Here is a 23,565-nt window from a genome sequence, read left to right as displayed (position 1 = left end):
AATGAGCTTAGAGGGGAGAGTGGTGGCGGTGTGTGTGTGTGTGAGTGTGTGTGTGTGAGTAGATTAATTCAAAACAGGAGGAGGGGGATGGGTGGAGGGGGGGGGGGGCAATAGGCCGTAGAGGCTTTTGGCACCACGTCGGTGGCCTGATTTAAGCAGAGCCTCGCGGCCCAAGGTAGTGCCACTACATCTCTACTTCATAAAACCACCTGCTCCGCCCCACCGTCGCTGTGCGTGCCGCACACCTCGGGATCAAGAGAGGAGGCAGATAGGAGGGGGAGGGGGGGAGCAAAGCAGTACACAGGTGTGTGTGTGTGTGTGTGTGTGTGTGTGTGTGTGTGTGTGTGTGTGTGTAGCAGGGAGAAGGAGAAAGCATTTATTCTCGCTGTGATCCCACAAGACCCGTGACTTTTGAAACTATGTCCGGCTAAACTCTTGCACTGGCGTTCAACTCCCGGTGCAAACGTTACGAGGAATAGTGTGTGTGCGTGCGCACGTGTGCGTGTGTGTGCGCGCGCGTGTGTGTGTGTGTGTGTGTGAGGGCGTTTTGCTTTTTCTCTCGTCTCCCTGAGCGCTGACCTCCATTACTGCCGGCTGACCCTTCTCTCCAATCTAGCTCACTTGCTCACTTCCCCTTTCACTCACACACACACACACACACACACACACACACACACACACACACACACACACACACACACACACACACACACACGGTATGCCAATATGTGTATGCATCGAAACGCCCTCATTTAGTGCGGCATATTAAGTCTTTGCATTCCACATCGGAAAATAATCAACTCGCTCGCTCAAAATTCGCATTTTTTTTTGGCCGACACAAGCGAAATCGGCTCGCGGCTCCCGCACGGCGAGGCCGCCGCCACCTGGGGAGCCTTTTGTGGGAAAGTGCGCGCCGTTTGGTTATTGGTGTTTATATGTGTGGATCTTCGGAGTGTGTTTGGAGCCGGCACTCCAGTGGCTAGTTTCCCAGTGGCGAGGCGTGAGCCTGCCTTTAGATTGCTGTTTAACAAGCCGGCAGACGGAGCATATTGGCTCTGGATGGACAGAGACCCCCGCTGGGAGAAACAGGGGAAGAGGGAGAGGAGGGAGGATGCAGGGAAAATGCAAGGAGAGGAGAGGAGGAGAAAAGAAATGGGCAGAACGGGAAATAAAAGATGGACGCCCAGCTTATACGACGACTCCCTTTAATTTATCGGCGATAAAAAAAGTCCAAGGTGACACGTTCTATTTGCTTGTTTCGTCCGAACAATGTTTTAAAACCCAGAGATTTATGATCCGGAGGAGCGTTTCTGCTTGAAAATGGACAAAATAGTACGTCTTCAATAAATAAGCTCATCATTTTTAGCTTTACTGTCGAAGTAGAAGAGGAGAGGGAATAATCCACTAAAAAAAAAAAATCAATTAAGTTTTAACGAGAATGAAGAAAAAAAAACACATTTAGCAGGAGCTTCCACACATTTTGGTTCGTGGAAGACGGAGCTGGAAGAAGTCGGATGCAGAGGTGCAGAAGATTTAAACAGTTGGGCGAACGTCCAAAACAATATTGAAGATAAACGAGCATCCCTTTGCAAAAAAAAAAAAACCTGGTGATAAGTAAACTGCGGCGTGAAAAGAAAGATGAGTAAAAGAGGGAGGAAGACGGCGGAAGCGAGGGCGGAGGCGAGAGGTGACGAAGATAAGGTGGGAAGAACTGGAAAGTCCCCCGGCTTGCTCCCTCCCCTCCTCCTCCATCACGCCCGGATTCCAATAAAGCCATATCTCATAAACAAGTGCTGCGTTTTAATAGAGTCTCGTTCAATACATGCCCGGCCGTACGGCGCGGCCGGGTTCGCTTTATTACCGCCTCCTGACCGAGACGCCGCTCTCGTAAGAATCTACCGCCGAATGCACAATCCCACGAAGAAGAAGAAGAAGAAGAAGAAGAAGAAGAAGAAGAAGAAGAAGAAGAAGAAGAAGAAGAAGAAAAAAAAAGGGGCCCTCACGAAAAACGCGGAGCGCGATATAAATACTCACGTCCATGAACTCCACGTTGGCCTTGGGACCCGTGGTCTCGTTGAGGATTTTAATGGCCACGGGGATCTTCACCGTCTCACCTTCCGGGACCCAGATGCCCTGAAACACACAAGTAATCACCGTAAACGCAGTCTCCATAAACACACACAGAGGTTGTTTTTTTTTCGGATGGGTACTTTTCCTCTCAATTACATTCCTGAAATGAAGACACAAAATGAAACCCCCTCCGGTCACCGCGTGGGGCCGAAATCGAGCCGAGCCAAGAGCGCCGGATCGTCCCGTGGCTGTAAATTCATCTGGCTATGCAGATTAATTGCATTAAAGTGCGGCGATAAAAAAGCAAAATAGGCCCATCAGTACGGTAATAGGGAGGATTTTTTTTGGAAAGCCGGCGGTAGAAAACGCCGTATTTACTCAATGAGTTCGTTGAGTTCCGGGGCGGTGCGAATAATCCTGCCAAGGGCAGGGAAGTTGGCAAGCAAACAGCCGTTTCTGTTCCAGGTCCTTGAGCCGCCCTCGGCTCTTGTCTGTCAGGAAAGCGCCGGCACAAAGCGACATGTTTATGCTTATTGTTTAGGTTGTCACGCAGGCCGCTTCCACTTCAGAGAAACTTTTTTTTTTCCTTGAGTGTCTTCCCTTTTCGCCGTCTCGCTGGTGTTTGATTTACAATGCGGAGGCAGAGGGAGGGGGGCACAAAGAATGAGGTGTGTGTGTGTGTGTGCTGCAAACAACACACACACACACACACACACACACACACACACACACACACACACACACTGACTGACCTTGTAGACGGTTCCAAACGCTCCAGAGCCCAGAATCTTGACCCTCTTCAGCTCCGTCTCTTTGAGGATCCGCAGCTGGGCCTGGTTGGGGGCCGTTCCGCTGGGGGTCAGGGGCTCCACCAGCTGACAACACACACCAGCAGACTGGTAATCCCACTCATCTGCTAATCCCGTGCCCCGTGAAAGACATTCCACTCGAAACCTGAAGTGTCTCTGTTGTGCCGGGTGCTGAAAACATTTCTTGAGAGTGTGCCTCGGCTCTCTTTTTTTTTTTAAGAATAATGAGCTAAAAAAGCAGGTCTCGGGGAGAGAGAAGTGCGAGGTGAACGAGGTTTAGAGTGCGGCCCAAAACACACTGACTGCCCGGTACTGATAGTCATGCTTCTGGAAAAACACACACGCGGGAAACACAGAATGATTAAGCCGTGTGAACGTGAAGTTCTGTCGGCGCTGGCAGTTAGCGGCGCCGACCGCAGCGGCGTGCCCACCGCTGAACAAATCACAGCCCGGTGTCAGCTGCTATCAGAGCCGACAACCAGTAGCAGCTCACCAGCTGTGCACACACACACACACACACATACAGACACACACACACACACACACGCGCGCGCAAAACAATTCCAATTCAAGGTTATGACAAGCCTCCTCCGCGCTGCCTGGCTGCCAGTAACAGCCGACACTGAGGAGCAGCAGCGAGCCCGGCAGCTGCGCCCGGCCACCCACCCGGGCCGCCGCGAGCCGCGCCACAAAGCCCCGGCTACTAAATATACAAAAAAAGAGCAGGGGGCTGGCACCTGTAAGCGAGCAGAGAGGAGATCTGAGCCAGAGGGAGGGAGGGGGGGGGGATGGAGGAGACGCACACACACACACACACACACACACACACACACACTCACACACACGCACACATGGCATCATGGAGCGAGTGTGCATCTCTGAATACATACAGATTACATGCGTGTACAGTGCCTACATGTATTGACAACACATGCAAGCTCACGCTCACACACATCAAAGAAACACGGACGCTCGCGCATACAAGATCACAAAGCACGCACACGCACGCACACGCGCACACACACACGCAGCAAGTCAATGCCTCTGATCAATACGCGTCTTAACGAGCCGATCAGCCTATCGGGTCCCTCCTCCTCTGCGGTTTATCAGCGGCATAATCACCCAGCTCGGCCACGGCCATCAAACAATATAATGAGACCATACATCAGTCGCTCAGCCGCACACTTACTTAATGCGACATAAAACCGTCAGCACAATAGGCCCCGGCGATGGCGCCGCCGGCCCCGGGCCCCGGCAGGATGGATGACATTGCCCCCCCCGCGGGCTCGGCAACGACACGTCGTTTAATGTCACCGCCGCGGTGACGTCACGGCGGGATGGGAGGCAGCGGACGGGGCGGCGGGGGGGGTGTGTGTGTGTGTGGGGGGGGGGGGGGGGGGGGCGAAGAATGATGCGCACCAGTAATTTATTTTTTGATGAATTAAGGAGGGGAAGTGGAGGAGATGACAGGAGGCAGTGACTCAGTGATTGTGTAACATAGTGAAACAACTCCATCTGAGTTAGTTAGTTGGTAAACATGAATTATGTTGAAACACTCACAAGAAATACTAGTTTACTAAAAATAATGAACATTTAGGCCAATACTGATATTAGTAAGGACTCTGTCTGACTGAAAGCTGCTGAGAGTTTATCTTCAAATCTTAAGTCGCTTCAATGTCGACAACTAAATAAGCAACAATCAGGAGCGCAGCACTCAAGAACCGCAGTCGGCTTCAACACTACTACGACTTTTTGTCACATTTGATTGACAGAGACAAAACCGCCACCAACTGGCATCGTGTGTCTGGCCTCAATGGTTGGTCTAAAGTGAATATATATATATATATATATATATATATATATATATATATATATATATATATATATATATATATATATATATATAGATAGATAGCTGTTGAACTATAGTTATCTCCCTGGTTATCTTCTCATTCATCTGTATAACAACAGGCCACATGAGTATGTTTGTATCTCAACATATATGATATTTATGAATGAGTGTTCCTGCCATGTGTGTGTGTGTTTTACAGATGTAACAGACGGGTGTTTATGGGATGCATCGTCTTCTGCTAAACCGTGTCTAGTCCAGAAATATTAATAGATACCCCCGAAGGCCCTGAAGGGATTTTCAGCAATTTCCCCTCACATTCCTCCGCAAAGTACATATTGATGAAAAAATAACATGATATATTTACATAACAAAGGAAAACAAACAACATTAACATTGATGATTAAAATGCCAACAATGAAGGAAGGAGGATAACTTCTGGGTTGCCAGGTTGTGAAAGTCCTCACACTTCAGAGTGACCTACTAAGTGACTGTCACGTCCGCCTTGTGTGTGGCCAGAGAGCGCCGTGTGATTGGTCGGTGCATACGCTGGAAACAAGTGGAAATGGAGAGATCCAAGAGGAGGAGGAGGAGGAGGAGGAGGAGGTGACGGAGCAGTAGAAAGAGCAGATGGCGACAGGCTGAAGCTGTTATTGTTTCATTAGGATGACGCAGGACCGGACTGATGAGGAGAGGAGAGGTCTATTAAATAAGATGCACACCCATGGCCTGCCAAACTCTCTGGAGTTCGCACGCACACACACACACACACACACACTCACCACGGCACTTTATTTACCGGCTAATAATGCACCTTGCCTTTTGCCAAATGAGCCTCGCCGGTGGCGCCGTGCGCTGGACTCGGTTGCTTCATTGGACAAATGAGCAGCATGTTCGAGCCCTCGAGCAGGAATACATTCACAGAATTATTCTGTACCGAGGAGGTAAACAATGTCCTGAAGCAGAAGGTTGCACTGCGAGTCCTCGGGCGCAGGCTTTAACGTTCACGTTCGCCACAGAGGAGGCGACGCTCGCTGCAGTGTGGACTTGAAACCCGCGGATGAAACACGGCTGGTGCCCAGCGCCGTTTGACTTCATGTTGTCTTCATGTTTTTTCGGAACAACATGGATTTGGTTCTGGGAATAATTAGGGTTTTGGCCTCATAGCGGCTAAACGCCCTCATGAGATTTGGGGTTCTAAACAAAAGGCACAATGCAGGACACACGTGGCTAAATTGAGTGACCGAAGGACACAAAAGCGAACATTTGCTCCCTCACATCCTTATTCTCAACTTTGGGGTATCTTGATGGCCCAGTAAAATGTTCTCGCGGGTTACTTTGGGAGCCACAATGACACAGAGTGAGCTCATTAAGACCATTTGCACATGATAGCGGGGCGGCGGGCTTATCAGTATGCAAGGGCATTCATTCTTGGTATTAGCGAGCCCATCCCAGCGGCACTTTCCCTCCGCTCTCTGCATTTGAAGAGCAGTCTTTTTTTATTGCCCTTCTTAGTCACGAAACATGAATTCTTGTGCAAATTGTTCTCGGTGCGACCTGGAATTTCAGCACTTGGAGTCGGCGGTGGTGCCGACGCCTGTGGATGTTTTCGTCTCTCTGAGGCCGTTTTCCTGGAGTGGCGTCGCGGGGCCCGCGGCGAAAGAGGAAGTGTTTCGACCACTGGCACCGAGCCCGAGCGCTCTCTCCTCTGCCGGCACCTGATTAGCTCCCGATCCGGCTGGGGCCGCGCCGATCCAGCTAATCATGTCGAGCGTTACCGGAGCGCCGCAGGGCCGGGCGGACGTCGCCGCTTCAGCCTGTCTGCAAACACGCCTGTTATAATAACCCGTCACTGCACGGGGGGAGACTGTGGAGCGTGCGACAACCAGAAGCAGGTCAAAGTTGACGAGGGCGTTAAGTTGCGTGATAAACGCCGACGTTTTGTTTCCCGCCGAGCTCGTACACCGGACAGAAGCGCTCTCGTCGCGCCTTCATGATAGCCGACGGGACGTGTTTGGTGTCCCTTGAATCGCCGTGACCTTGAATTCAACTTAACGCGCGGCTCTGGGTGTTTGAACGATGCCCGGCTGCGCCGCGGGCACGTGTGAGGACGGCCCGCGCCGCCGTCCGGCCGGCCCGCCCCGGAGCGAACGGCGGGAGCTGTCCAGCTGCCGTGAGCGAAGCAGCTTGAAGAAGACCTTCCAAGTGCGTTAGTCCTGCTGCATTGCGCCGGGGTCAAAGGTCGCGGCCCGGGAGCTGCAGCAGTGGGGCGACTCTGCTGTTTGTGCTGCCTCTCCCCGCGAGCGAAGCAATTTGTGTTCAGGGGATTCTTCAAGAGGGCGGCACAGTGTGAGATTGACTCTTTTTTAAACTCTACGTTTCTTTCAAGGTGAGAGAGAGAGGGAGAGAGAGAGAGAGAGAGAGAGAGAGAGAGAGAGGAGGAACACGCGCCCAAAACAGAAAGACGGAGTTAAAAAGATGGAAGAATAAAGTGCTTATGCGCAGGGGAGACAGTCGGATAAATGGACGCGCGGAGATCAAGATGCGGAACGCCAAAGCGGAAAAAGAAATTGAAGGTGAGGAGAGCGAGAACCGACGTGAGACAGAGAATATTAAAACAAAGACAACATTAAAGAAATGAAATAGTGTGTTTTGCGACACGTCCCAGCCTTCACACGTGTCCTTGATATGGAAATGCGATGCCGAGTGCTCGCGTCACGTTTTGACAGCGCGCGCTGGAGGCGCCGCTTTCCCGGCTGACACAAGAGGTGAGCTCTCTGTTTAAAAAAGCTGCGGCTGATCGCGAGAGATGGGGATGAGATGGAGAGGGACGAGACCAGACGAGCTTGATCTCCGCTCACAGACTCCATTATTTCTTCCACGAGAGAATGCACCATCGCCAGTCGCGCGGCTTCGTCCGCCAGAAAGGAGGCTGCGGTCGCTGTGCTACGCGGCCGCCAGCGGCGCCCGTTTCCTTCGGGCGTGCTGGGCGGGTGAGAGTGACGATGGACAGTCAACGATCGCGTGTTAACAAGGGGTGGCGGTCGGGTAATGACGCTTCCGAGTGGTCGCTCCTGCAGCTTTTTGCCCCTCGCGGATAACGCTCTCACGCAGAATGACGAGCGGTCTCGGGGTCTCGCTCGGGACACTAAAACACGGTGACCCCGTGACCTTCTCGTAGCGAGTGGTCCGTCCAACCTGCCGGCCCCGCCTCTCACGGGAACCAAAGATCTGATTGCGTTTAATTACTTTCACTCCCTGCTACGTCTCCTGGAAGGATGGATGGAGGGAGGGGGGGGTTGACTCGGCCGGCTGTGTTTCACGTGCTCCCGGTGGAGTTATCGAGCTTTGAATCAGTACAGGGGGGATGCGGGAAAAAAAAAGGAGGCGAGATAATGCCTCTCCGGGCCTGACGCTGCGCCACCTCTCCTTAGCGAATGTGCTCGGACGGAAGACTTCCCTCCCGGTCAGGAGGCTGTCGGAACGAGGCCCGGCTGATTAAGATGGATGTGTGTGGCTGAGATGAGGCGGACGCTGCCCGTGGCCGCCCTCCTTCAATTCCCGTCTCCAGCCTGACAGCTGTCTGTAACGCTGCTGCCCCTACCTGTAAATTATCCTAATGCCGACTGACAAGCAGCCTGCTGCGCTCCTCCAGGCGAGGCCACTCAGCCGACCCGCGGCGACGACACCGGGAAGGCGGCGCAGCAGAAGCAGCGCACAGGTGATCAACCGGAGCATGAACGCACAAATAAACCCGCCGCTCACCGACGACTCGACGTTCGGCTTTCCTCCTTTGAATGCAAAGTCTGCGCCGCCGTCTTATTCTTCCCAGAAATGACCCCCCCCCCCCCCCCGCCCCCTTTCTCTCTTCAAGGCCGGATCGATGGCCGACGGCGGCCGTGCATAACTTAAAAAAAAGCCTCGGCGTTATGCGTGGTTTGGCTAAGTACTACAGCGAAGGTTCAATGGTCCAAGGTTTGCGTCTGAGTCTAGTTTGGTTGACATCCATCTGGAAGAAAAGCACTGCGGCTTTGTGTTAGAAGGTTTGTAAGAAACTCAAAAGAAAGTGGGAAGCCAGACATAAATACATACAAATATTAGTATTAGCAAACAGAAGGAAACCAATCTTTGCCTGGCTCTGTGTTTGCCACATTAAAAGTAAAGGAAGCGTCGGTGAGGAAGCTATTCCCAATTTCCTCTCTGGGATCAATAAAATTCATTAGACAGCGGTAATTGTCCAAAGCTATTACTACTTCATCCTGTCGTCGCAAATGGAAAAATGTGTTCTCCGGCAAAAATATACTCGTGGTAACAGCGGAAAAGAGAGAAATGGTATTCTCAACTGCGAGGACGAGCATCTCCAGCAGAAACCCGTGCGTCGCCGCTGTGACCCTCGACCCTCTTACCTCCGTCTCCAGGAAGCGCCGCAAGGCCCTCTTCTTCTTGATGCTTTTGCGCCGGACGGAAACGGCCACGCTGAGCGCCAGGATGACGATGATGAATAGGCCGCCGATAATGCCAGCCGCTATTAGCGGTGTCCTGCAGAGGCGAGGGAAGAGAAGACGCATTAACATTGCCCAGACATTAAGGAAACCAAAAGGCACTTTGAAAAGAGGCCGATGAGTCCTCCAACCCGCTGTAATCAACCCTCTGCGTTCACAATCTGGACCCTTCATCGGCTGCGGTCGAGAAACGAGATGCTGGACGTCGAGCGGGACGTTCAACGACCGTCCGAGACGCCACGAAACAACTTCCCTCAATTTCTGTCCTCCTCCTGCGCTCGTCTTTCTGCAGCCCCCCCTATTGTTTGGCCGTCGCCTGTCGAACCCCCAGCACCGGCTGAATTCTTCATCAGGAGGTCTTCGTCACTCCCCATGGAGTCCCATGAATCGATACCAGAGCCGCTGATGTGACGTAGCGACAAAACAAACGGCCTGGCCTCACAAGGGCACGCAAGGCCTTTTCACGTGTTTAAAACACAAATCAACAATCCTTTCCTGTGTTCTACCATCAGCCAATGAACCAGTGACACATATAGTGCCGTGTGAACCTCCTAGCTGGTCTCACATGTGTTTTCTGCATATTATACCGTTTGAAATGATTCAAATCGCCCTTATGGTTGAGCAGCTATTCTGTATTTAGCATGGGTATGCTACAGGTACGTGCCTGTCACTTCCTACCGTGTTTCTATCTAAATCTCTCTCGTCTATAAATAATAACCGGGACAACAAGCTCAATCGTACAAATAAAGGAACCATACTTTCACTTTGGAAGTTAAATATGACTTTCCCTCTGAAAAATGAGAATATAAGAGGTGTCGGCTGTTCACACGTTGCTCTTGAATCTTCCGGTCGAGTCAAGAGGTTGGAAGTTAAAAGCTCTAACGATGGCACTAATGCTTTTGCCATTTGCACAGCTCTCGCACTGCGTCTGATGTTATGTCACCAATCAATGTGGCCCCTTTATTACTCTCTTTTCCTTTTTATCTTTCCCCGCCGATCTGTTTTCAATTCCGCTTTCTCACCTGAATCTTCGCGGCCCTCTTTTTATCGTTTGAAAACACAACCCCATGGAAACCAAATACCTCGTGCTTCCTCCTGATGCCTGAAGTCCACAGCTCTCCTCTGTCTGAAGGCCATTAGCGGCTAATGGAAGACTCGTGTACCGAGCAGCGACGAGCGAGCGAGGTGCCGCAGCTTTTGCCGTATTGATCGCGACCGACCGGAAGGAGGGGGAGCTTGAAATTTACAAAGGGGCTGCGGGGTCTCGACATAATGAGATATACAGCCATGTGGTGAATAGTAATCCAGCAGTTTGGGATGGATTAAACAGAGAGGTGGGGGAGAGACAAGGAGAAACAACAACAGTGGAGGGAAACGCAGAGGGGGGAATTAAAAGACATGGAAGGAAAGGGAAGAGGAGCAAAGGGACGAGGACAAGGAGCAGAGTGTGAGAGACAAGGAGACGACTTCTCCAATTAGGAGGAAGGAGTTTACAGCAGCAAAGACGACGTGAGGTCACCAGATGAGACGAGGGGAAATGATGCCACTGTGCGAGCAAAAGGACGACTCTGGGAACGGAGACTCAGCAGAAGCAAGGGGGGGAATAAAAAAGCTCTCGTTTGTGTTTCCTCTCTTTAAAAAGGAGCTCAAGACCCCTTTTTCACGGCTGCGCTGGTTTGGTTAGATTATAATGAGTTCCTTTAGAGTTGGCTCCAGCTGGAAAGATCCCTTGTTTTTATGGGTATTTTATTTTTAATAGAGCTGTTGTTGTTTTGTCTTCAGGCTATTTAGGTCGAGTGGGACAAAATACTTTCTCGAAATTGACCTTTTGCGAAGCCCCGCCCCCCCCCTGCTGCTACTTCATATAGCTGTCAGAGCGACGTCACAAAAGGAGCCCACACGGTCACTAAGTGCACTGCCTGAATGAAGTTTATTATCATCAAATTTATGGACAAAAAAACTCTTTTCGCTCTCCAAATGCTGAACATTCAAATGACATGAAAGCGGACTATTTTTCCACTGGTTCATAATTAAAATGGCACATTTTAATCAATGTTACCAGTGGCACAAATGAGCCCACGCCATTCAGACCAGAGCAAAACATCCCTAAGTCATCCATCAATTACAGGACACCAAAGTGTCTGCGCTCCTGGTAATGCGCATCATGAGAAAGTGTAATGAGTAGTGGCAGCATCGGGTGCCGCTCTCCCCGGTCCCGCATCGCGAGTGTGTCCTGAGATCTCTCACCTGTCCATCATCCCGACACAATCTTGGAGTCCTGGCCCGACGCACCTGCGGGGCAGACAAAGCAGGAGAGATCATCCATTAAATCAGGGACATGTTATGAGTGAACCTCGCGCTGTCTTTCTTCCGCGCCCGTCAGCTGTCAGCGCAGAGATTGGATGCACGTGCGCGGCCGACCATCCGTCAACGTGACGAGGGGGGGGGAGGGGGGGGGGGGGGAGAGGAGCGTTTGGCCGGGAACGCGGTGTTTCTCGTGTGTTTCCCGCCGTGACATTGAGAGGACACCTCTGCATCATCTGGGAGCGTTTCCAAAACAAAGTGATGTGTTCAAAAAAGAAAAAAAACCTTTGGGGAAATTAAGGGAAAACAGTCAATTCTCTGTCTCGAGATCTATTAAAAATGTAAATCCTCCAGAGAGGAGTGGTGAGAAAAGAAACAAGGTACAGGAAGGATGTTCCTCCGTTGACTGGGGGGGGACTTTTCCCACGAATACAGCAACAAATACGACTGATCGCTCCATCGTTGTCCTGACTTCCCCCTCCGAATCAGCATCTTTAACTCATTTACCTTCTTTCCAAACACAACGGACGCTTACATCGTTTCGCCTCTCGCGATCTCAACAATCGAAGGCGCGAGAAAGTAGTGCTGGTGACACGGCGCTCGCTGACAAGTGGCATTAGGTAAGCAGGAAGTCATTAGAGCGGGCTGCTGGCTGCTCATTAATTCCACCTCCTCGAGTGGAGGACAGCAGGAAAGACACAGGAGAACGCTCTGGTTTGTGCCTGTTCGTGTGTACGTGTGTGTACGTGTGTGTGTGTGTGTGTGTGAGCTGCACGAGCACACAAGACACAACAAATTACTCAGCAAATTAGGAGCGCGCGCCAACTTTGGAATTAAACCGGCGACAACTGTGGCTCCTCCAAAGTCGCTTCGTTGTCAATTAAATGGTGCACCAAATAGCTAATTAGCGATTAATCAGTGTTGATACAATGTTGCGGGCGTGTGTGTGTGTGTGTGTGTGTGTGTGTGTGTGAGCAACACTGTTTCCTTCCTGGAGAACAAAGGAGCGTTCGAACAATAAACATCACTACATATTCTTGTCTGATTGACTTGTTGCTTCATTGTCAGTGGAAGAAGTCTGAACTCCAGTTAGCAAAATGCTTGTAACACGACACCAGTAAAAGTACGCCGAATTGGCCATTTGCAGCCCGCCTTTTGCACTTAACCCATTCATGTACGGACACATTTCACTGGATTACTGGAGTCAATTCTCAGGCGAGTTCTGCAGACGGTCTTTTTCTATGATTTCCAAGCGTATGAGGAGCTTGTGCCTCTTAAAAGTGTGCTGTGCAAATTGCAGCAGCCAGGTAAAAGGAGCTGAACCGCCTCTGTCAGCTAGTGTGCGCGCGCGCGTGTGTGTGCGTGTGTGTGTGTGCGTGTGTGTGTGTGTGTGTGACGCCACTGCTGCATCTCCAGCTGCTGACTGTGATGATGAGCAGGACGAATCCTCCGGCCACACTACAATAACTAACTTCCTGTTGTTTTTATGCGGCGCTGGCGTCGGCCTCCTGCAGTAACTCTGCCTCTCATCTCTCCCCTTCAACTCCCCCGCGGCCCCCTGGGGTTTGAGAACCTTTCAGGCAGCGTAATGAGACTTCAGGTTTAATCTCCTGTCCCATTGAAGTGTCTTTCAGCCGGATACGGACTCTTTACCAACCCAAGGAGCGCCGCTCTGGTCCTGCCACTGACCTTTGACCTCTGCAATGTCTCACTTTGGCCCCAAATGCACAGACAGTCCTGATGATAATCCCCCCCTGTGGCTGGAGGGCGGGATAAGATGACAAGCCATGATGGAGGTGTTTTGCCCACGGCAGATTAGTGTTAACAGTCAGGAGCGAGTGAGTGAAAGCTGTCATGTGACGAGTAGCACATCCGTCTGCTTTTTCTTGTCTGTGCGTTGAATGTAGAGCTGCAGCCGGTGAGCTAAACTGAGACGAGACGCAGGAGGTGACAGCTGGCCCGGCTGGCTTTGAGATGCTTAAGTACATTTAAAAAATGGCAAGGTATGTTCATTGCACGTCCTCGTTGAAACACGACATTTAAAATTTCACATTTGCATTGCAATATTTTAAATTGGGCCTTGTTTAACTTATTTACACACAACATCAAAGCATGTATCGTGGCTGCTAACGCCGTGCACATTTAAAACTAATTTAATCTGGACGTGGCCGCTCATCCACAAAGTTTGGCCGGCCCTGTCGTCGAGCCGTTGCTGTTTCCACTGTTTATGCTAAGCTAAGCTAATTGGCTCCTGACCGCAGCCCCGTTTAGCACACACACACACATGTGAGCGGTGTCAATCTGTGCGTCCAGCTCTCGGTGAGGAAGCAAATAAGCGCTCTGTTGACAGTCCAATTGATTCATTGATTTGTTTTAGCACTCGACTCCACAGCCGACTACCGTTTCTGTTGAGCCGAAGTTCCCAACGAGCGACGGAAACCTCTTTGTTTTTGACCTTTGAGGTGAGCCCGCCTTCTTTTCATTGGTCTGGTGTTAGCAGAATGAGTCCATTTGTGTTGCACACAGAGAGGACCGTCCTGTAGCTACGAAACACATCCTACAATGAGGTCCGTCTGGATCTTTTGGATCTCCAGTGGATACAGTGTCACGCTGCAGACTTGACAACCATCTCCTCTAAATGCATGCCTGTTTGGAGTTCTCGGGGATGTTTTCGGGACGCTCTTTGTTCCAAACACATGCTCTTTCCTAGAGAACCTCAGGCATCCGACTCCACCTTCGCTCGCAACCGTCCTCCTCCGTCTTCCCTATCTTACACTGGTACGCTCAACCCTCCCTCCCTCCGCCCCCGGCTTCACATCTCCCCTCAAGCTACTGTCTCTCAACCCCCCCATCCCTTCATTCGTAGTTCATCTGTAATATTCTCCACATGGCCTTCGGGGTCAATGCATTCTGCCGCTGACCGCAGAGCCACCAGAAGCCAGCTACAGGTCGGGGGGAATCTAGCGGCTGCACGATGAAGTCATCTCCTCCACCTCTCTCTCTCTCTTTTAAAGGGAGGCACCCGACGTCCAAAGCGGTGCGTCTGCACGATGCTTTTAACGGCGCTAAAGGACGCCGGGGGGGGGGAGTCCGAAGGCGCGCGGAGACTTGAGAGAAATGCAACGATTCGTGTCGACGGACGCACGTCTTCATGCGGCTTACCCCTGGGTGCAGTTGGCGTGGCAGGGATGGCACTCGTTGTTGGCCTTGGCGTACTTGAAGATGAAACTGTTGGCGCCCTGCAACCCGTCGGGGCATTTCTCCACACAGTTGGGTCCGTCTTTGAAGTGGAGGCATTTCACACATTGGTCCGGGCCCTGGAGACGAGAGCAGACCGAGGAGCAGGGAGATGAGAGGACGGGTGAGGGAGAGGTGGCGGGCAAAGGGAGGAATGAAGGAAAGAAGAGGGCGCAGTAAAGGGATTAGTACGATGGAAAGAGGGAGAATCAACAGAGAGAAAGAAAAGTAGAAACTTAATGGGCCAGGAGGTGAACGACAAACAGTTGAGGGGAACTTGAAGAGGGATGAACGGAGACATAGAACAATGGAATTGAGCAGAATCAAACTCGGGCGACTCGTGTCAATTTGCTCACTTCCCACCGCGGCTAATGTAGCCGGGCGGGACCCGCGCGGATCCCGCCCGGCGACTTCAAAATGTGCCGAGCACAAATGCCGAGAGCGTCGTCCTCCCGGCTGCCCCGTCAGCGCCGGCCGCACGCGGTGGGAATCAGGTCGCGTCGAAGCCCGGCGCGTCCACTGCGATGGAGATGGCGAGGGGCGACCGAGCACGAGCTCAGCTGCAGCGGGATCATGAATAAGTAAGATGGATAATGTGTGTGTGTGTGTGTGTGTGTGTGTGTGTGTGTGTGTGTGTGTGTGAGAAGACGAGAAAGCTCACTGCGCTCGGTGTGTTTACGCGCGGGTTTGAAGCGTCGCCAGTGTTGACTGAAGTGCGATAGCAGTGTGTGAACTTCCAATTGTGTGTGTTTGTTTATTTGTGTGTGTGTGTGTGTGCAAGAGTTGTTGTCAAGACACACTGTTTCTGGGCGCCCGGGAGTTTTTTTTCTGGCGCCCCGCTCTGCCGCTAAAGACGACCACGGTGACCTGATGGACAGCCTCTCGCAGTTTGACACGCGGAGACGCGTGGCATCAATAAACATGATTCTCACTTTGCATGTTGGCGTGCGTGTGCGGGCGCATACAGATGTCTGAGCGCGTCGGAGGGTGTCTGCGTCTGCCGTGTGCGTGTGTATTTGTTTGTGAGAGCGCCTGTGGATGATTGACTCCGGTGTTATTTACTACTCAGCTGTGACCAGCCTCTCAAAGTCAGCCGCCTCTCTGTGCATCCTTAAGGAGTCTCCCTCCCCCTTCATCTCTTATTCTCTCTGTCTCCCTCTCCGTCGCTCGCTCCAGGGACAGCCATAAAAAGGTTACTCACACAATGCTAAATTCCACAAAATAAGATGTGCGGCGGCATTTCCATGCGACTTTCTGGAATGTAGCACCGCGAATGCAGTGTTGTGTACGGCGAGTAACGTTTCGGCTCAAAGGTTTAAGGTAAAAGGTATGTTTTTACTTCATTTTCAGCAAACGCTACTCAAGCTGGAGGGACTGTTTTGCTGCAGTGGTTTCATACAAATGTGAAGATCAATTAGTGCATGTTTTTGTGTGTATACTTCTCACTTTTTAGCAGGCCTGGTGTGATCACGTCCGAGGCTAAAAGTGACTTTACGGGAAGGTCAGAAACTAATCTCATTTGGCTGTTTTGAGTGTGCGCTTGCCAAAAGCTCGCCTCCGAAAGTGACCACGGCAGTTTATCATCCCTCCCATTAACCGAGCGTTCACCTTTGCGAACGCTGCGCTTGTGTCTTCAGAGATCCTGTGTGCAAAACAGATAAACTCCCACAAAAAAAAAAAAAATAGAAATCCACTTAAGCATGCAGAAGATATTGGGAGAAAAATGAGTGGTTTCAATCTAAAAGTGAAAAGCATCATTAAGGGAAAAGGGAGTTGGGGGTGAGGGTGTCTGACGAGGATTCAGGAGTGCGTTACCTGGCCGAGGCATGACATGGTGTCCCCGTCCATCTTCTCGCACTGGCCATCACACTCCAGGCACACAGATCCATTGGAAAATTCACGCATCTCCCTAATAGACATCCGGAAATGGAGAAAGAGGAGCATGTATTATAGATTTGAGAGCGTATCCACATTGAAATATTGATTAAGAGCCTGCTGAGGGAGGATTTTGAAGTATGCTTTGTGCGTGGAGGAGCGCGCGCTGTACATAGCGGCCTTTTGATGTGAAAGCGCACGGAGAAAGGAAGGTTAAAGCATCATTTACTCGCGCCCGTCTCCCCGATTCCTAATTGCAGCGACTGCTGGAGTGCCCTCTGGCAGAGGGACGCGCGGGGCAGCTCGCTGCCTGAGACTATTTGATCAAGTTAAAGGCTTAGCGTGGTCAATATGCTAACAGAGGAGGCCCATGAATAATGAACAGCTTTTTAAATCGTGGGCAAACACGAGGGGACGGGTGGAGGGAGGGCGGGCGGAGAAGAGGAGGATGGCAGAAGAAGCCAGGGGAGATGGCATGGGCAGAAGCCGAAGAGGGGAGGTTCAGAGAGAGAGTATGCTGCTGATGAGGATAAAAAAAAAAAGGCTGGCGAGCATAAGTAGAAAGAAAGAAAAAGAGAAGTCAGAGTTTTTCGCTTTTTTTTTTTATATCCTCTAATCAAATCAAAGAATCATTGCAGCAACCGGTAGAAGCTCGCCGCCTGTTTGTTTAGCCAGTTAGAGCATGTAGTTCATGATGGGTTTGTTTTCCCACTTAGACATCTGGAGGAATGGAGGCAAACAAAAGAGCTCAATATTGGGTTTTACGCTGCAATTACACCGACATGAGCTGCACAGCGCCCCAGGCCAAACCCATGCATCCCCGTGTGTGTGTGTGTGTGTGTGTGTGTGTGTTTTGTTTGTGTCAGAATCAGCGCATTGTCTTGGTTTTGTTTTGTTTTTGGTTCGTTGAAGCGCTGAGCGTCCGCGGCGAGCGGAGGACAGCTGCCGTCAATAAGAAGCGCTGCCGATCAAAACCACTTTTCACATCAGAGGGATCGATCCGCCCGAGCGGAGGCCGGACGCCCTCGGAGGAGGATTCACCCGGTTACAAACAAGCCTCTTTCCCACAGCGGCGGTGAGATAATGAGAGTGACTCTGGGTGCGTTTGGTTCGTCTTTGCACTGGATGCGACTCGTGCGGAATAAAGATTCAACAGATTCCTCCCTGTGAGCTGTTTTCATGTGATGAGCGCTGCGCTGAGGGTGCGAGCGTTCCATAAATCTTCTCGTGGTGAATATTAGATGAAAACCTTTGGGACTTGGTCGTCCTAAAAAGCTACATAAAAAAAAAAAAGAGACAAATCCGACACTCTATAAAAACTAGATTTCCCTTTGTGCGGCGGCCTTCTTCTAATGGTCATGTTCACAGCCGCTTGTCTCAAGCATCCAAACATCCAGTATCACACAGTCTTTTGTGTTAATAATGCTCTGGTGGCCTCAAAGGAAACTCCCATCCCTCTCTTTACAGTTCAGCCTCGTCTTTCTTCCCCTGGTTCTGAAATAAATTAGATTTCTCCACTGGAGGCTCTGTCCAGGGGAATCCTTTAGAAAAAAGAAGGCCCGGGCGGTGGAGAGATATCTCTTTTGTTGGTTGTGGGAGAAAAACACACGGGGGGGGGGAGGGGTGGGGGGACGGGCGAAAGACAAAGACCTCGGCGGCGGTGCTCTCCGGGGTCATTTCCATTTCCGTGGAAGCCGTTCCTCCTGATTGGCCCCCTTCACGGCTGGAAGTGTGCGCCAAAGCCCCGTCGAGGGATGGCCTGATGAGGGATTAGCCCTGTTTTAGCAGGAATTTAAGCAGGACTGTGTCTACTATTCAGACCTCCAAACCTCCAGCAAACCAGAGCATGGCCGACCCACCGGAGCAACTTTTTTTAATTAAACACTTTCGACGCCTTCCTAATCCGCTTCCTCGACCGTCTCCTACCCCAGTGGACGCCCCCTCGGCCGCTTTCTCCCCCCCCCCCTCGCGCTCCTTTGTTTTATTCAACAGACGTATAAACTGAAGGGGATTCGTGCCTTTACTCATTAAGAATGGAGACATATAATGAGGGCGAGCTGTGGAATATTAAGGTTTAAAATCACCAACTTGGCAACATATTTAATGAGCTAACAAACACCTAAATATGCAGAGCTATACAGTCACACGGAAGATACAGAAGCTAGCGATATGAAGCTGTATGCAGATGACGCCTCACTGCAACTTCCAAACCACGAGCACACACTGGACGCCAAAATAAACAACTTCACATTTCAAATGGGAGCCATGTTTTGGATCTGTCGTATGATATCGAAACAATACTGACTGCAATAATGCTGTTCTCCTCGGCAGACATTTTTTAATCACCCGATCACACGACTTGTCATGCGATTACATAAATAGACGAGCTCTTCTCATGAAGCTCCTCGTTCAGTGATTCTCCGACAAATATTCACCGCACTCAAAAGTGATGGAAAATGGCCTGGCTGGATTTTGAGCCCTTTGAAAAGGCATCGTTAATAAATCAGTTCAAACTACAAACATGAAGAGGGATGTACGTTTGCTTTTCCACCGTCTTATATAAAAGGGACGGCGCAGAAACATTCCCCGTCTGTACCCGTCTCTCGCTCTGATAGCGACGCAAGCACTCGAACCGGTCCACATTGTATCAGCGTCCAGAAGTCATGAACGATGACATGAATGGTTTCTTTGCACTGTAAGTCCTTCAGTTAGGATCGTTTGTATGTTTATGTTGGTAAAAAAAAAGGGATTGTTAACCACAAATTGGACAGAACAGTAGATTTTATGCTTGAAATGTATTTAATTCCTTTGTTAAGTGTGAAGCTTTGCTCCCTAAGGACATTTTAAGGATCTTATTTCAATGATATTCTTATTTTTATGGCCCGTTGTACTGTTATAAATTTGTAAATGGGGCCTATTTTTTTCAATTCAACCACAGTATTTATCACTAAATAACATTTAGCTCGGCCACACATTTTTCCAATATGATATTTAAGTTGTGTATCTTCTTAAAAGAGCACATAGAAGTCGTCACTGAGGGAAAATCATGCAGGCTGTGCAAAGAGAGTTCCCCTTTTCCTGCTGAAGGTACATCGGGTGCTTTGCGGGCGGTGACTTCTCACCCGAGGCGATACCTTTAGGTTTGGGACTCTTTTTTTTTCTTCCCGATTCCGCACTTCGGGCCGGCGGCGCGAAGGCCCCGCAGCGAGCCTGTTGAACGCTCGCCGCATTACAGCGGGCGGCTGTATTTACAGTACAGCAAACAAGTGTGCTTCAGCAGCTCCCTGCCACGCGCCTCATCCTCAGCAGTCTTCTTCAAAGCCTTCGCTGTGAGCTGTTTTTTCCCGGCAACTTCAAAGCCGCCCTCCCAACAAACGGCGCCGGGAAGAAGAAGAAGAAGAAGAAGAAGAAGAAGGAAAAAAAAAGGGCCGACAACCAGTCAACATGACCGAAGGTCGCTCGCTCTCGCGCGCCCTCCTCTCTCGCCCTGACGTGCTCTCTCTCTCCTCTGCCTTCCCGGGAGGGGACAACACCAGCTTTGACATCAGCGCTCGCAAAGAGAGTCATAGTCATCTCGTGGCAGACGCCGGCGGTGCAGTCTCACTCCGGATGGATGCTTTCAAGCGTGGTGATTCACACCGTCTCCTCGTTTCATTCAAGAGCGGCACGAAAACAATGGGAGCCGCGTGTTTCCCCCCCCCCCCCCCAGGTGAGTTGGCAGCGGATGGTTTTTTTTTTGTTGACGCGTCTCGATCTCGGCGGCATGAAGCGACGACCCGAATGCAATAATTCACGCTGAACACCGGACGGCGCTGGATCGCGAGGACGCTTCAAAGGGGCCCCTGTCGCAAATGTCAGTTACTTCACAGCTCCGAGAGCGACACACACTCATCAATATAATACCTCGACAATGCATTCAAGTTGGTTCTGGTCTGCGGGTGTTACGCGCAGACAAATGTTCCTTTAACTGGTCGCTGGGATCCCTGATTAATGCCAATCTGCAGTGAGACTCTCCTCCTCCAGAGCTCTTGAGGATGCAGAAAGCTCTTTTTTTTGTGTGAAGGTTTGACGGACATCAGCCCGCCACTCACCCGTCAAAAAGGCTGCAGGACTCCACGCAGGTGCGACCTCGCCTGAAGTACCGGCAGGAGAGACACTGGTCGGGCCCCGGGCCCCAGCAGCCGTCGTCTGAGCACATCTGATCACACACCATTTGCTGCTGAGCTGTGGAGAGAAAGGACGCACACACACGTATTAGAAAACTACACGCCCACAGATACACACACACACACACACACACTTGTAATGCAATTCAAGCTGACTGGAAACACGATACGATGTTTTTCTTGCACTCGATCGACCAATAATACACCAGAGCAAAGTGTAATGTGTCTAATAACGGTTTATTATGAGCAATTCAATTCATGCTGGACGCGCGTGTGTCCGCGCTCTCTTGTTACCATCTGCGCGCGCGTGCGTGTGTGTGTGTGTGTGTGTGTGTGTTCTGTGTTCGAGCGGGCGCCGCGGGCGTCTGCAACATGCATGGGTGTCGCTGAGGGCTGCACAGCTGCGTGGGGCAGCATTGGTATTCCCCGCGCCTCGGCCATTAAAGAAACGCCTCCGCCACGACCCGGAGCCCCGCTTTTTTTTCCTTCTCTCCTCCTCTTCCTCCAGTCGAACCGCCAACAATCGATGCCGTTTCATCGGCCTCGGCGCGTCGTCCATCCGGTGAGTGACACCCACGTCCCCGGGAGTGTCGCCCCCCCCGTTCACCCTTTTTGTCAACAGCCGAACGGTCAATGGTAGACGGGGGGGTTGCGGCTAATGAAGAGGGCTGTGTAATGCCCCATCGATCCATCTCCAACACACACACACACACACACACACACACACACACACACACACACACACACCGCACTCATTAGCTAGCTAATGATATCAACCGCAGCCTGGCAGCCTCCATGCTTGTGTTTTACAGTTATCTTTCTCACGGGGCGCCTCAGCGGCTCCACGCGCGCGTTCAAGATGGCCGACCCGAGTAATTACACAACCGCGCTGATGCTTTCGTGTTTTAACCTCCCTGCTCCTCGCTGTGTCCGGTTTCCCATCATGTTGGGGGTCAAGCCACGCGCCGACTATTCATCCCTCCATCAGGTGTTCTGATCCCCGCGGGGCCGCTGAGCCTAATCCACCTCGGTGCGCGCCGCATTAAGCACTTTCCTCGCCGGGGAGCTGAATATGGGCTTTCACGGCCAAAGAGCGGGACGCGGCGGCGACACACTTAGTCGCCTTGGAAACAGGCATGTTAGGTCGGCGGGGGGGAGAATGGGGGGGTGGATTTGCAGAGACATGCGAGGCAATCTGAGTCATAATTAGCAGGAAGATATTAGGAGAACAGGCGCTTGGTTAACAATAACCTTCTTGTGACAACATGGCTGGCCGTTACATTGCCAGGACGACCTGTCAGAGTGTGCACACTCGTTCCTGCGGACACACAACCCACCGCATTCTTTAGGCTCCCGGTTGTTGCGGATCAGGACTTTCTGGCTCGGGGTCCTGAAGAGCGACGTCCAGTTGACGGTGTTGTAGAAGCACAGGCGGCTGTTGTTGAAGATGTAGACGCTGCCGGCGCTGATCTCGCCCAGCGACTGGAACTGGAGCGAGGAGATCCAGAGCTGCTTCAGGATCAACAGCGAGATGCCGCTCCCACTGCGGAGAGAGACGGTGCGACAAGGGGGTGAAAAGGAGAAGGGCGCGGGGGCATGAGAACCAGACAGAAGACGACGAGGAGGAGGAAGCAGACCAAGAGGGAGGATGCGAGGGGAAGAAAAGAAGGCGCTGAAGGACGTCGCTCCGGCGCGAAATGAGACTCTGCCGAGCTACAGGTTGATCGCCGGCGCCTCCTTTGAGTCCCTCGGATCTGCCGCTTGTGAGCGAACACAGGGCGCGTTATCAAAACAGGGCTAATCAAAGCGGCGCCACGGCGGCGCTTCAAAGGGCCTCGGCGCAGAACAACATGGGCCGGCAGCTCATTAACCCCCAACAGGAGCCACCGAGATGCCGGGAAACACCGAAGGGAGAGAGAGAGAGAGAGAGAGAGAGAGAGAGAGAGAGAGAGAGAGAGAGAGCAGGGAAATCTGCATATTGAGTCAAATGTAAAGTGAGTTCAAAGATGCAGGAGGTGACGTCGGAGAGGAGGGCCCAAGAGGTCAGCCGACAGTTTTCATCTTGAACCCGATGAATGCATGAATGTCAACGTAATGATGCAACGCTGAGGCTGAGTTGCACCAACAAGGATTCATTTTGAAAAGCAATTAAATCGCGGTTTATCTTTTAATCATGTCGCCACGAACGTCTAAGCTGTAAATGACCACGGTTTCCTTTTTTTTAAGTTTAGTTTTTACTTTGAACTTAAACTCAATTAAGTCTGTTGCACCAAAAGCTCAAACAGATTAAATATAGTAACTTCATACTCTAAGGAGGTTTAACTTTTAAACATGGCTTCTGTTTAGAGCAAAGTATTCAGTTTCCTTGAAGGAAGTTAAGGGACTCAACGTAATACAGCTCTTTATTTATTTGTCATCATTGGTATTGTTTTTTTGTTTATCTATTGCAATGTCCTCGGCCCCTTATTTCCTATTTATTTGTATGTTTACATACAACAGAAGGTTGTGAATTATTGACAAGACCTTCTCCATCTGTAACTCTGTTTCTGTCTCTCATAAGGAAATCAATATCCTTTTGTGTTGAACTTGTACCTTGTGGACCTCCAAGGCGGGAGAGGGAGGGAGGGAAGGAGGGAGGGAAGGAGGGAAGGAGGGAGGGAAGGAGGGAGGGATGTTTGTTGACAAAGACAAAACTCAAAGGAATTGCTTTCAAAACACTTGGTATCTGTCTGACCATGAACTATATATATATA

The 23,565-nt window shown here is 51.0% G+C and overlaps 1 protein-coding gene across 7 annotated transcripts in view; it reads right to left on the bottom strand.

Annotated features, from left to right (window-relative positions):
* Positions 1-23,565, bottom strand: part of LOC137793836 (receptor tyrosine-protein kinase erbB-4-like) — a 188,042-nt gene that overhangs the window by 27,571 nt on the left and 136,906 nt on the right. For all 7 annotated transcript variants that reach the window (XM_068590179.1, XM_068590181.1, XM_068590180.1 and 4 more), the window contains 8 exons: positions 22,150-22,355; positions 20,738-20,870; positions 16,587-16,680; positions 14,697-14,851; positions 11,478-11,522; positions 9,135-9,267; positions 2,823-2,945; positions 2,035-2,133 (listed from right to left, as the gene is read on the bottom strand). In XM_068590179.1, the coding sequence (XP_068446280.1) occupies positions 2,035-2,133; positions 2,823-2,945; positions 9,135-9,267; positions 11,478-11,522; positions 14,697-14,851; positions 16,587-16,680; positions 20,738-20,870; positions 22,150-22,355 (988 nt within the window). The remainder of the gene's footprint in view (positions 1-2,034; positions 2,134-2,822; positions 2,946-9,134; positions 9,268-11,477; positions 11,523-14,696; positions 14,852-16,586; positions 16,681-20,737; positions 20,871-22,149; positions 22,356-23,565) is intronic.

This window comes from Clinocottus analis, unplaced genomic scaffold, assembly GCF_023055335.1.
Source record: "Clinocottus analis isolate CAN_PGR_092001 unplaced genomic scaffold, fCliAna1.0.p SCAF_24, whole genome shotgun sequence".
In the NCBI taxonomy this organism is placed as follows: domain Eukaryota; kingdom Metazoa; phylum Chordata; class Actinopteri; order Perciformes; family Cottidae; genus Clinocottus; species Clinocottus analis.
Note: the sequence above shows the minus strand (reverse complement) of the source record. Positions and strands in the feature narration are given on the sequence as shown.